At 38.1% G+C, this 14,212-nt stretch overlaps 1 protein-coding gene across 2 annotated transcripts; it reads left to right on the plus strand.

Moving 5' to 3' along the window:
• The first annotated feature begins 5,682 nt into the window (after positions 1-5,682).
• On the plus strand, positions 5,683-13,474 carry SECISBP2L (Selenocysteine insertion sequence-binding protein 2-like). Of its 2 annotated transcripts, XM_051209094.1 has the most exons (4): positions 5,683-9,321; positions 9,356-9,635; positions 11,527-11,855; positions 13,177-13,474. In XM_051209094.1, the coding sequence occupies exons 1-4, from the start codon at positions 8,602-8,604 to the stop codon at positions 13,216-13,218; spliced, it is 1,371 nt and encodes a 456-aa protein (XP_051074522.1). In that variant the 5' UTR covers positions 5,683-8,601; the 3' UTR covers positions 13,219-13,474. The 2 variants fall into 2 exon arrangements, with proteins under 2 accessions (XP_051074522.1, XP_051074523.1); XM_051209095.1 differs by having other exon boundaries at positions 5,683-6,129; positions 8,476-11,855.
• The last annotated feature ends 738 nt before the right edge of the window (positions 13,475-14,212 follow it).

Here is a 14,212-nt window from a genome sequence, read left to right on the forward strand (position 1 = left end):
CAAGGGGAATAGCACTGGCCCCAAAACTGTACCCTGGGGCACTCCACTAAGTACAGTTTCCCAGCTAGATAACTTTGAGTTCACCCTTACTCTTTGTTGACGCTCAACTAAGAAGTCTTTTATCCACATCAATAAATTGCCTCCAATCCCGACATTTCTTAGCTTATATAACAGCCGGTTGTGCGGAACTTTGTCAAAAGCTTTACTGAAATCAATGAAGGCGACGTCTACAGGTAGCTTTTGGTCCTTAAGAGCGCACCAGCTTTCACGAGCCACTAATAAGTTAGTGAGACAAGAATAACCTGTTCTGAAGCCGTGCTGCTTCTCCGAGAGGATCCGGTTTTTACCAAGATACTTAAACAGCTCCTTCCGAATAATCTTTTCTAAGATTTTAACAACCACACTAGTTAGGCTAACGGGGCGGTAGTTCTCAGGTTTGTGTTTCGTACCTGTTTTGAAGACAGGACTTACTAAGGCGTTTTTCCAGTCTTTCGGTAAACGACCCTGCGTAACGGATAGGTTAAAGCATGTACTTAAAGGGCTTGCAACGAAGTTAGATAATTCCTTCAGTAGCCTAGGATGTAATTCATCGGGCCCCGTGGATTTACCTATGTTAAGCTTATTTGGTAGACTAAAGACATCGAGTTCTTTAATGGTCACGCTATCCAGTGTATGTGTGGGAGGATCTGTATGCACTGACTGGAAGGGTGATTCTATGGTATATACGTTGCTAAAGTAATTCGAGAACACTTGAGCCTTACCAAAGTTGTCCTCCACTAATGATGAAGCAGTACTGTCTCCTCATAGAGCAGGAATATTTCCTTTTCTCCTTGTCCTTTGGTTTATATAGGAATACAAGCGTTTAGGACATTCTATGGATTCCTTAACACGTTTTCCTTCGTGCAATTTTCTAGACTTACGGAGGGTCGAGGCACAAGTATTCCGAGCCTTTCGATACTGAGATTTTGACTCATCAGTCCCCAGTAACCTAAATCTATCCCACGTTTTCCTTTTCTTACGGAGAAGGATACGGACCTCCCAACTGAACCATGGTGTTGAGTTTTTCGGCCCCTTTGGTATAGTCCAAGGGATGTGGGGTCTGGTAACTTTTAAGTATGAATTTCGAAATGCGTCCCAGGCTGTTTCAATGGAGGACCCTGGGTCTATTGTCCAATCTATTAACGATGCTGAGTGCATGATGTCTGGTATGCTTGCTTTCCAGACGTTAGGTCTGAACTGGACTGATGCGTGCTCGTGACTGGCAGTTATATGGAAGTCGAAAGTTAAAACTGCGTGATCACTTTTACCTAGGGGTGGCTTTCATGAAGCGCGCCAACGGTCAAACTGAGTAAAACCATCTACATTCATATCTTTTAAATTATCAACCCACCTGAGTAATTTACGACAGTGGGTATTGTATTGATCTTGCCTCTAAACTGGCATGCCTAATGTAACAAACTGTTATTTGAGAATAAATTATTATTATTATTATTAAAACATGCATTGAGGAAATGATCAAACAGAATGACGAAGCAATTGATAACTTGGGAGCTGATTGGAAACGAAGAAGAGGAGGAGGATGAGGGAACAGAAATTTTCTGGAATTGGAGGTAGAGATGAGAAGAAGGAATAACAACTGAAAATAACTGGAACGATTTGTCCAGAACAGAGTTAGATGGTAAAATAATATTGATTGAAGTGATTTTACTAGCTATCCCAGATTGTTTCAATAATCTTGTTGAAATGTCCATAATGTTCTTTACATATGTTTCTATGCTAATCATTGGTATAGACCTGCTACAACATCATAATTTACTCATCCACACGCCGAAACTCAGGTTAGTGGACGGAAACGCTAATTTGTCAGTTTATGTAACTATTTCACCCAGTTTTAGATTATCCTCAGTCACAGTGAAATACATTATCCATATTACCAACAAATGCTTGATAAGTACTCTGAGATATACCAAACGCAACCGAAATTACCATGTGTAACCAGCCATGTTACACATCACGTCACGACTACAAGACCACCTGTATTCTCGAAATCGCACCGACTAGCTCCTGAAAAGCTGAGGTTGGCTAAAAACAAATCCGACCATGTGATAGACTTGGAAAATATTCGACCAACAAATAGCCCAAAGGCATCGCACTTGCATTTGATCCCACAAAAGGACAGCGACGATGGGCGATTGAATGCAAAAACATTCTCGATTGTTACTTGTTGCTCACATTCGCGACTTGACAGCTACCTTAAAAGGTACAGCTGTTTTTTCGAAAATCGACTTGGTCGAAGCACAATAAACAAATTTCTATGACCACTGACTACATGCCAAAAACCGCTATCATAACTCCTTTCGGTCCTTACGAATTGTTGTGAATGCCTTTCGGCCAAAGAAATGCTGCTCAGACTTTCAAAAGTTCTATAGATGATGTTTTTCGAGGTCTAAAACTCGTACATGAGTGTGTCGGTGATTGCTTGATAGCAAGTCCGGACAGAGAATCCCATCTTCAGAATCTGGACCTTGTCTTCAAACAACTACGAAATCATGGCACTACTGTAAACATTCAGAAATGCCAAATCGGAACTGACTCCTTAGATTTCCTCGGACACACTTTCGATGTTCAAGGTATTCGACCTTTATGAAGCAAAGTGGTGGCCATTCTGGATTATCGAGAACCGATTATAGTTGAGCAATTGCGCACGTTTAACGGCCTTGTAAGTTTCTATAGACGGTTTATACCAAACTGCGCGCCCACATGAAACCTCTAACCGACCAACTTCGTAGAAACGCGAAATCAATTTGGATGAGATCGCGAAAAAGGCATTCTCCACACTTAAGGGACTTATAGCCAAAGCAACATCGTTCGCACACCAGGACACCCAAGCGCTCATTAGTATAGCAGAAGATGCATCCGACATGACAATTGGAGGAGCCTTAAAACAATTGGTTAACCACAACCGGCAACCTTTAGAATTTTTCTCGAGAGGGTTGCCAGACATCGAATCGGGGCATAGCACTTTGGGGAGGAACTCCTAGCCATGTATTGTTCTTTATGGCACTTTCAATACTCTATGGAAGACCAGTAATTCACTCTTTTAACTAGTCACAGATCTCTTACTTTCTCTTGAAGCGCATCTTCAGACAAGTACCCCCCTCGAGAGTTTCAACAACTTGACGAAATTTCTCAGTTCGCTTCAGACATACAATCCATTTCTCGGGCAAACAATGTAGTTACAGACGCCTTGTCTCGCATAACTTCCTGGAACATTTTTCAAGGAATCGACCTTCTGAAACTCACTTAGCTTCAAAAACAAGACGCTGACGTTCGGCACGAGCTATATACGACAAATCTGATACTACTTTTTTAAACAGGTGCGAACATGTAAGAAAACCTTACTGTGTGACACATCTACTGGTAAGGGTCGCTCAATCGTGCCGAAGCATTATCGATACAACGTCTTCAATACGTTGAATAAACTTTCTCATCCAGGTGCTCGTGCAACCATTTAGCTCATGGCAGGAAGATTTTGCTGGCATGGTATGGATAAAGACGTGAGGGAGTGTACGCGCTCCTGTGTAGTCTGCCAGAAATCTAGAGTGAGTAGATATAACAAATGTCGCTTTAGCTTTTTCGCTCATACTGACGCTCATATCGACCATGTTCATCTGTATTTGTTGAGACCGCTACTAGAGTCGAATGGATAATCTAGTGTAGACTATCTCATTCGATAACCAGAATCAGTACTCAACGAGGAACTTGCTTCTGAAACAGTGGCCCGAGACAACGAGTGGCACAATTCGACTGCCCTTCAACTATTACTACAGACCGTGGACGCCAGTTCGAATCTGGACTTTTCTGTGCCAGGCTACACTATTAAGAATCACACGATTCCGAACAGCCGCTACCACCCACAAGCAAACCGGTTGATAGAATGCTTTCATCGACAGCTCAAAGCTGCACTCCCAGCCGCAAACGTTTCACAGTGGACGGACGCCCTTCCGCTTATTTTACTCGAAATTCGCAGGACAGTGAAAGCTGACATTGGATACAATGCAGTTCAACTCGTTTATGGAACGACACTTCAACTTCCATGAGATTCGTGGATATGCAGTGGCATTGGGCCCTAACCACACAATTCTCATAGCTGAACACGAGACAACTAGGTAAGTAGACATTCAACATTTAACGCGTAGAAAAACCCAGCGACGTGGCTTGGTCTTGCTGGAGCGGATTTAAAATGTTACACAAATAGGCTTACGAACGCCATGTGTTCAACTATTCGTTCAACCTCTCCCACAATATAGTATACACGTCTTTGTACGTCGCGACTCACTTCACAGACATCTCAAAATTGGCGTACAAAGGACCCTTCAAGTCTCTTTAGCGTGAACCTAAGTACTATATATTCGATAAGAACTAAACCGACGATAGCATCAGAATGGATCGTCTCAAAGATGCATATTTAAAGTGAAATCATAGTCTTGTTGATTTTCCTTTGATACAATCGAAAGACACAAGTATCAGAATCATGATAACTTACCCTTTCAAGACTGTGCAACACAAAGGACGATATTACAGATGTATATTAGTTAAAGTAGATACAAGCTAAAGTAAGACTACCACATGGGCCAGTCCATGGAGTACGATTAAGTGACGAGCGTTGGTTATCCTTGACCTTGACAGGGACCGATGACCGGGTCGATATTCAGTAGTTCAACTGCCGAATGATTTGACTAGGGCTCAGTGACATTTCACTGACTCTACACGGGAAATAAATCCTCAAAATCAATATCTCCGTAAGTCTTCGACATGTGATACTGACCACATTAGTTTTAAGGGGCCGACGTAGCTGAAGGCGCTTGGTCACGCATACGCATCAGATCACGAGTGGATACAACGTGCTAATCATCTTCTACAACTATTAACCAGCTCAGATTAGTCATTTCTCGACAATATCAATATTCCACAAAATATATTTTTGAGTCTCGTCGCTCTGACTTCTGATTTCCCTGAGATGGCAGGCTTCGACTATAAAAGAGGTTACTGGTCAAAGTGTTGTTAAACGCCGAATAATTGTCGCATTTCTAACTGTATAAAATGTTGCCAAAACTTTCACATGGAAATGTGCTACTGTAGGTTTTATTTAGCCAAAAAACCAGCAGAAAACTTCAATACTCTGTGGATCGGTTGAAGCATTAACACCGTTGGATGCCGACTCAGCAGTCTAATGGTTAAACGCTCGCAAGGTGGGATCGTGGGTGCGCACTGATGAGGAGTCTCACAACGGGACGAAACGGCCGTCCAGTTCTTCCAGGTTTTCTATAGTGGTCTAGCTTTACTTTACTCATGACTTCAACTATTGAGATTGCTAAAGTCTCCACGAAACCCCTTCTGCTTCTGTACCTAATGCACAAGTGGCATTATGAGTATGAAACATATATTCCAGTTTTATAACCGAATTGCATTAACGTGGCCAATAGGTGGTAGATTAACTAGGTATCTAAAGGTCTATCTTTTCAGAATCTCTTATTCCTTTATAATTCCTCGTGAATGTTATTCGAAACGAGATTGAACCTCCATAGTATTACAAACTGAAAGGATTGACATAGGTTGATAGACCTCCTATCTTTATTACTGAAGACTGAAGTCTACAACTTGAAGTTAAATGTCCAATCATTTAGGATCAAACTAATGACAAGGATTTGTGGTCGGTTTGAAGGATATCCGAACAACCTAAAGTTTCGGATATCAGTTTGTCCTAATCTCACGCTTATATTATTTCTGATTTTTATTGATTCCTTTTATCATCAAGTATGTCAGTGCTACAGGTGTTGCAAGTGGTGATGGAGGTAGGATTCCAAACTGCTCTCCTTCGGAATGGTGCTTCAAGTCAGCACTTTAGACCGCTTCGTTACTACACGCTTCGCGTTTCACATCTGTGTAACATGAGTAAACAGTGTCCACTGGGATATAGGAGAGATATACAGCGCAACAACAGACGATAGTCAGTGAATACTCGATAAAAGAGGACATGGTGTACCAGCACAAATGAAATTACGCAGTTACTGTGCAAAAAGAAGGGGATGTACAAAGTAGTCTCATACATCATTCCGAAAGCTCAATGTACGCTAGGTTTGCCTATTTTGCAACAAACCGTTTGCCCCTTTTCGACTAGGAATATAATAGGATAGATCCCTATTATCAATATCATGCATAATAATTATAACACTGTTTTATGTGAATAACCCTTCAGGGCTGCTTTTGGTCCCAAAGTAGGTCGATGAACTCCGAACGACAGTAATGTAACTTCTTGAATCTTGTTAGGACCAAAAGTGTTATAAAACAGTGAAATTTATTAGGTCTAGGTCTTAGAAGTTGGGTTTTTTAATCACGAAAGTAAGCAAATATTTCAGGTGTTATTGCAGTCTTAACCTTGTATTAATATCCCATAGTATTACAAATATCTTACTGGCCCTAATCATTTGAAAGACTATTTTCATCCATATATATGCTCATTTACGAAAATAAATAGGATATTACACTATGGATCTTTACGAAAAATCCAACTAACCATATGGCTACAAAGCATTCTTAAAATATAACTGTTGTCAGTTCATAATGAGAACACTGACTCAGAATTCTAATCCTTAGTTGTAGTCCTAGAATGATAGTTCATACATATTTCGTGTTTTTTTTATCAGCTGAATGGTCAAAAATCTTTTGATTGTTTTATGATGATTTCTTGTTTTACGTTTGCCTTGAACTTCAGCGTGTCGTTGAAGATCACTTATAGTTCAGCTCTGCCATCTACTCTAAATTCTCACTTTATTAGTATAAACTTTAGAATCCACATGTATTTCTTCGCTAACGTAATAGACAACATCAGTGCATAAATTCACTTGGTTCTAAACAAACATTTCCTTGTTAATGTATTAGTACCTACTGGAGATAAAATTCAGTAATTATGAACGGTAAGGGGACTAGACCCCCCTCAATTTGCTTAAATCCATATCGTCTTGACCCCTTATAATATCACAGTTGATGTAAGGTTGCTTTTGGAATATATATCAAGGTATTGTTATCTAACCCGTAAATGATACATTAAGGATTGCTCTTACTTGTTCGTGATAGTTCACTAAAGTTCTTACATCTTTGAGTAGTCGATGTACTACATTTTATATATCTACTGTATTTAAGTTACAATCATACTTTTGTTTAATACAATTTCAGATTCCATTGTAAGTCCGAAAAATTAGCTGGAATATTACTGTTCTCATGTCAGGTCCTACAGTCGTTCTGTTCTACATCGTTCTATCTTACATTTATCTGTCTATGCAAAGAGAACGAAAAGTCAAGTTGAATATATCTTTTCTTCCGTGCAATTATTGAAAACATTGGAGCAATGCTTAAGGGAAACGAGAGTTATTGTAATACTAGAAATGGTAGAGAATCACCTGTATAACAAGCTGCTAACCTATCAATATTCCGTTAAGGGATTAGCATACGTGCACTGCTCTATCTCATGCGGTGTTTCACTCCTACGGCTATCTGTTATTTAAACAAGTCTCAACTGCCATCATTGTAGAAAATAATTGTTTGAAAGGGTCTTATATAGACGACTCAGTCCTGCCGAATTTTTAACGGCTGATGGAAAGAATAACACGAGTTACAAAATAAACAATAAATAGTCAAGATACAACCAGTATGGGGAGTTTACGGACTAACCAAGCCTCAAATATCAATTATGCCTCTCCTAACCTTTTATTACTTATGTTGGTAAAAAACTATTGAGACTGCTATCAATTACGACTATTTTTTTTGTGAAATAGTATCCCGTACTTGAAAGTAAACACATTTACTTTTATTAGAACAGTAGCTTATTATTTTCAGTGTTTGTAAGTTTTCAACACACCGAATCGAATAATTCGAAAGTTTAACTGCCTATGACTGTTGGGATACAGTTCTTCCTGAATAAATTTAGTTCTGTTAAAAACCTAACAAAATCTGTATATACATTTCTCCGTTTATAGTAAAATTTTCGAATTTGTCTGACGTCGGGAAGTAAGTACGTTGTGTGATATAGACATCACCATCTGTTTTGAAACACTAACAGTAAACTAAGTAAATGCATTTTGCTGATTACCATGTGACCTTATTTTACTCGTGATAAGTTTCTATAGTGCTCTTCATTCTTACAAGGTTTACGAAACAGTGTTATTATGAGATCGTAGTAAAGGTTTTTTATTAATCCAATTGACTGTTGGTTTTTTGCATGCATATTTGGAACTATGTGTATTTCGACAAATTGTTTTTCGTTTACCCTCACATTACCATGTTAATGTAGGATAATCAGATGTACAAAAACAGACTAATAACATTTTCCAACAAACATTTCATAAGAACGCCACCTTATAGTTTTTTATTTGAAAATTATATTGTCACATCTATTTCGCTTTTTTCCATTGCAAGCAGGACAACCCAAACATTGATTCACGTCTCATTCTCCGACTGACCAGTACTTCTCAAGCATAAAGAAGTATCAGAGTAACTGTTAATTTCAACCATTTAATGAAAGTTCCGTGAGTACAAACATACATGTGGAGAACGTCAGGCGACGAAAGGTCGAAAAAGTCGGATTATGCAACACCTATTAAAGCTCCACACAAATACGAAAAGAGTCATGTTAAGAAACCTCATTTATCAGGGAACCGGTGTAGTGGTGCTCCACTTCAGACACCATCGTCGTCTCACTCCTTTCCTGATATAGATGATGTCTCACTTACAATACTATCTCGTAATAATAAACACTTAAAACAGATTGACAGGACAAAAGTCAGTAATACCGTTCCCAAAACATTGAAAGAAAGTAATAAATCCACACAAGTCATCCGTGCAAAGACCCCGACCAGGGAATTATCTCACATCAGCATTACAAATAAATGCATGACTTCTGGAAATGCTGGCAACAGGAAATCAAAGAAAGTATCTAATTGTAATTTGAAAGTCCCAAGGTCCTCTTTAAATAGTATGAAGTTCAACTCCCCATTTGTAAGAGGATTGGAAGAATTTATAATTACTGATGATGAATCGAAAGTCACAACCCCGTTACGACGTCAGAAAGCTCTTTCCGAAAAGCATATTGAAAGGATAGGTAAACCACATGAAGTGATTAGGACTAAGCGACATACTCCTCTTAAACGCTCTATTTTGAATGAGCGCGCTATCCGCAAGAGTCAGCGAAGTCATTCACTTCCAGCCCCTGTAGGAATTACTTTTGATTCCACTGAATCTTCTAGTGTGACGAAAATCACAGAGGTAACTGACGTATTCAATAGTTTCAGTTTTGTAGTTCCGTACTCCTGATAGCTTTAATAATTCTCTAAAAGAACCCACTTCTTCATCGGAAATCGAAAAGTATCTTGTGAGTGAGTTGATTTCACGATTGGTTACATTCCAAGACAGAGCATATGTAACCCACGCTAATAACCCCTTTCATCTCAAGAGAACAAAGCGACTTGTTTGTGGTTTTCATGAAGTAATCAAACACTTAAGGTTAAAACACATGCGAATTGTCTTTGTGGCCCGCGATCTTGAAGGAAATGCTACCAGTTTCTTATGGCAAGATAAAAGTGAGTATTAGTAATTATTCAGTAATGCTCTCTAGTCTCTAGTTGTATAAACGTTTCTTTAGTTGAAAACTCAATGGCTTTTAAGGTCAATGATGTCGAAGAAGGAAGGGTGAATACTTAGGCTCGTCGTGGCCACCTAATTAGATTCATGTTGAACATTTCATGTCTGTATTTTCGGAAAGTTACCGCGAGGTTGTCTGGGTTTTAGTACACAAATAAAAACTGTACTTTTAGTCCCCTCCAAACCTAAATTTCTCAAACGTAGACCAATAAATACCTATCTTATATGTTATTGTACCTGAATATGGTTTCGCGATTACAGATGCCAAAGATTAGCTTCTCTCTGGATATTTCTCTAATTGTCGTTAATCTTCTTATTAGATATTCTTCATACTTTCTAGGCTATGACAACTTATTTGGTGGTGAAACGTTTCGCATTGAGTTTGTTCTGGATGATTGCTAATCTCTTTGACACCTTTTTGACGTTAGTTTGGAATCATGTCACATCGTGAGGCCAACTCTGCTCTATGTTTGCGAAATCTTGATTACACGAGTAAAATTGTTTTGGTTTGACATGGTACCCAGGCTATGTATGTAGTAATTCATCAGTTGGCAATTTCCCTAGGAATGGGATGTACTTTACACTTAAATGCAAAGTACTTCTATAAGACCAAAAGGAGTTCGTGTTTACACTCACTACTGGTGGCGGACCATTAAAAGTAATCGAAAAATTTGTTTGGGTAATTGCGTTAGTGCTGATAATGTAAGTGATCAGATCAATTTACGTATGGTAAAAGCCAGAATGGCTTATGCTAATCTAGGTCATCTTTGCTGCTGTCATGATGTTAGTATAGCTATAAGAGGTCGGGTTTGCAAAGTCGATGAGGGTAGCTTTGCTCTATCATTGGAAAACCTGAGCTGTACAAGTTTAAGATGTTAAGCGACTCTCTGTGTTCGATCATTGTCTCTGAAGTGCTGTTGATGTTCAGTGACAATGCTGTTGTTTAATGTTGTCCAAGCGCAGTAGTGATAACTCAATTGGTGTTGCCATCCTGAAACGTCGGCCTTCGTAGAGCAGACATGTTTTACGAATGTTAACTCGACGGCTTGTACATCGGACCCTGGGACTGACTGGAAAAAGCGAAGAGGTGGCCTTTCTAGGATATAGTGCCGGGGTATGAAAGGAAGCTGTTTAAGACTGGCGCCCGTCGGTCCTTCACGACTCCTTGGTTAGGGCCCGAGAGACGATGGGTTTCATTGGCCTGAAACCTTATCGGACATTATTCCAAATAGAATCCACTGGTCAGCCTGAAAGTTTTCCCTTACATTATTCATAAATATGAAACGGGCTTAACCGAGAGGAGTATTATTCAGATGTATTGTTAACTGAACTGTTTCTTCCATTATATAATAATCTTGATTACCGATAGTTCTTCTCGGCTCTACTACTTCCGCTTTTCTTTTCTTTACAGCTATATGTTTGTGTTGTGTGGTACATTGTATTTTCGGTGCCAACTTATCCCAAATAATATGTATTAAGTAAAATAATGGCTTCCGATTCCAACGGGATAATAGGTAAACGTATGTTAGTAGAAATAGTGGTTAGTCAGTACAGATTCATATTTAACACTTGTGGTAATTAGCCCACACGAACAAACCGCTTCCCTCTCGAGCAAAAGGTTTTATCATGAGTTAAATGAAACCAATCAGTATCATTTAGTGACGTTAATGTGTGCTTACTATCCATGGCGTACAGCTTATTGACTAATAAATAGTTGCTCATAGGTGGCATTCTGAAAGCATTTTCAATATTCTGACTAATTCTCTTCAGTAATTCTATATTGGTGAGCCTTTTCGATCAAATAATCTGTCCTTTTATTATAATTTTCAGTTACATATGATGAAAAGGAAGCTGAAAATAAGATAGTTCTTAGTGCATTAGAAAAAGTACTCTGTCAGATCTGGGAACTTGCAAAAGAATGTGACCCGCCGGTACCAATAATCATTACCCATACAAGGAAAAAATTAGCACATTTATGTCATAAACCAAGACTTGTATCTGTTGTAGGAATTATAAACGCCGATGGAGCATATGAAGTTGAAAAAAAGCTGTTAGATATGAAATCTGGAGTTAATTTAAGATGTACAACAAGTCTGGGGACTGCTCAAATAAACACAGTGAATGAGCTCACTGTAGGAAACTCAAACGCTACAATTATCGTAAGTACTTTGGTGATACATTTGATTTTCTTTGCCCAGTTCGTGTATGGTAATAGGGTATTATCTCAACAATAATAAATAATTCCATAGTCCTAAAGAAAATTGCCCAGATATCAACATACTTCAATTTCCTCACGTATGTCCACCCAAAAGTATGCAACACCCAACCCCAAACCTTCCACAGGTTACCGCTATAGGTTGTATGGTAAATTTATCATATGAATATTCTAGTTGTTTCCCCAAAATTAACTGTAAAACCTAATTAGGGATTTTGACCGATTTAGGTACCTTACTTCCAGTAGGTTTTCCGCGGTTTTAAACGTCAATCCACTCACTGGGTTTTAACCCTCAGAATAGTATTACCAGTCCTTAGAAGAAACGATCCTAAATGTTTTACGCAAGCTTATTTGATGTTACTATATCTCGCTATATATATATATATATATATATATATATATATATATATATATATATATATATAACAATTGTGAAATTTGGTGAGACGTAAATAATTATTTCTTAACACCAAAGAGAAGGCATAATACCGAGAGTAAAGAAAGGATAAACTGTATCGTAACTATCCTATTTAAAATATTTGTTGTTATTGGTTCAAAGCTACACTGCTTAGTATATTTAAATACTAATTCCTGTTGTCATAATTCTATCACCTTGTCAACTGAGAATTCCCTTTAATTTGGGAACTAGTTAAGTCGATCGAACAGCTTGACTAATATCATATTCGAAACTAACTGATATAATCCTTACAATTCTTCAATATACAGGTTACTAAAGTCTTTACGATAATAGATATCTGCAAATACATGTTCTTCGGCCGATTCCACTGAAACAGTTCTACATAACACAACTTTTGAAATTTAGATCTGCGGACCAGAACTCAACACTGTATCAGCTATTCGGCTTCCAGTTTTACTGGGATTGTGATCTTAACTGACATAAAGATTATTAGTAATATGTGATAGTCACACATTTTACTGTAGTAGTTTGAACGGATAGTGTAAAAAAGGCTATACATCTCAGATGTGGCCCTTATTTGTTCACTGAATATTTTGGTGTTTAACGCAATTGAAGGTTAATCAGTTAGTAAGTTTCTCTTTACTTTGAAAAACCTGTTATTATCATTACTCCTCACATAAACAGTGTCGTCCGTAGCCAAGTCAATTAAACCTGCGTATTGTAAGTTTCAGTCTCCATATGATTATGGATTATTTTAGGAGAATTACCCACCAAGTATATATCTTACTATCTATATGCCAATACCTCCGTATAATTACATTTTTACTCTGTGATTTTATTTTCCCAGGAAAAGTTGCGGTGTTCCGTTGAATCTATCAACATTAAGTGATTAGCTTTTGTTTGAAGTCAAATGTCCGTATCTCCCATCACTACCGATGATTGATAAATCCCCTTCTTCCATATTGTACACAGTTTATTTTACTTGTGTATACCTCAGTTGATTTTGTTTCTTCCAAATAAACTGTAAACGACTCTTCCACGTTGATTCTTACTATCGTCTAATAATGCTCAACCCTATTGAACTCAATCATTAAAAGTTTGTAACCGTAATTACATGCAGCCTGACAATCCACATTCTGATAAACAAAATATGGTTCGATTTCCGCTATCCAAAATTTAAGATTCAAATGTCTAATTTAGCGATGTATAATATTGTCATATCAGAACGACCGAGATATAAGCCCTAGTTAATCACATAATGTTATACTTTCCATCGAAATACGCACTACGAATGAAACATGATTTTATTGAACGTCAAGTGCATCAATGGGATTAGACGTTACTTTGTTATGTGAAATATTTAAGGACCTACACTTTCCGTCTATTTTTCATTTCTTAATAATGTAGATTGTAGGTAAGAAGCTGAGTTTCAAATTTATAATACACAATGCCGAACATTGCTGAAACAACATTCAGGTACTGTATCTTCATTTTTATAACCTTATAGGCTGATGTACCATAGGTTTCTGGGAATAACTGTTGTTGGATCTTCACATGTTTATCGTGAGGTGACTATACTTACAATTATATTTCAGCTTAATTCTTCATGTCAAACGATACCAATGTCAAATGCAGTCATATTTTGCTATCAAAAGATGACTAGATGCTAAACTGCAGCTTAAACTAATTGTTACGACCATTCAATGAAGGTCTAATTTCCTCAATGATAGGATGGAGTTGATAGCATGTGTTGCGAGTATGATTTGTGGGGGCTGGTATTATGCCGAGCCCACATGTTATCCTAGACCAAAGTCTAGGATCAATCTACTCATTCTTAAGCCATATTTTTACCCTGCCAATTATTCGCTTATTAATCCTGACTG

Source organism: Schistosoma haematobium, chromosome 1 (genome assembly GCF_000699445.3).
Source record: "Schistosoma haematobium chromosome 1, whole genome shotgun sequence".
NCBI lineage: Eukaryota > Metazoa > Platyhelminthes > Trematoda > Strigeidida > Schistosomatidae > Schistosoma > Schistosoma haematobium.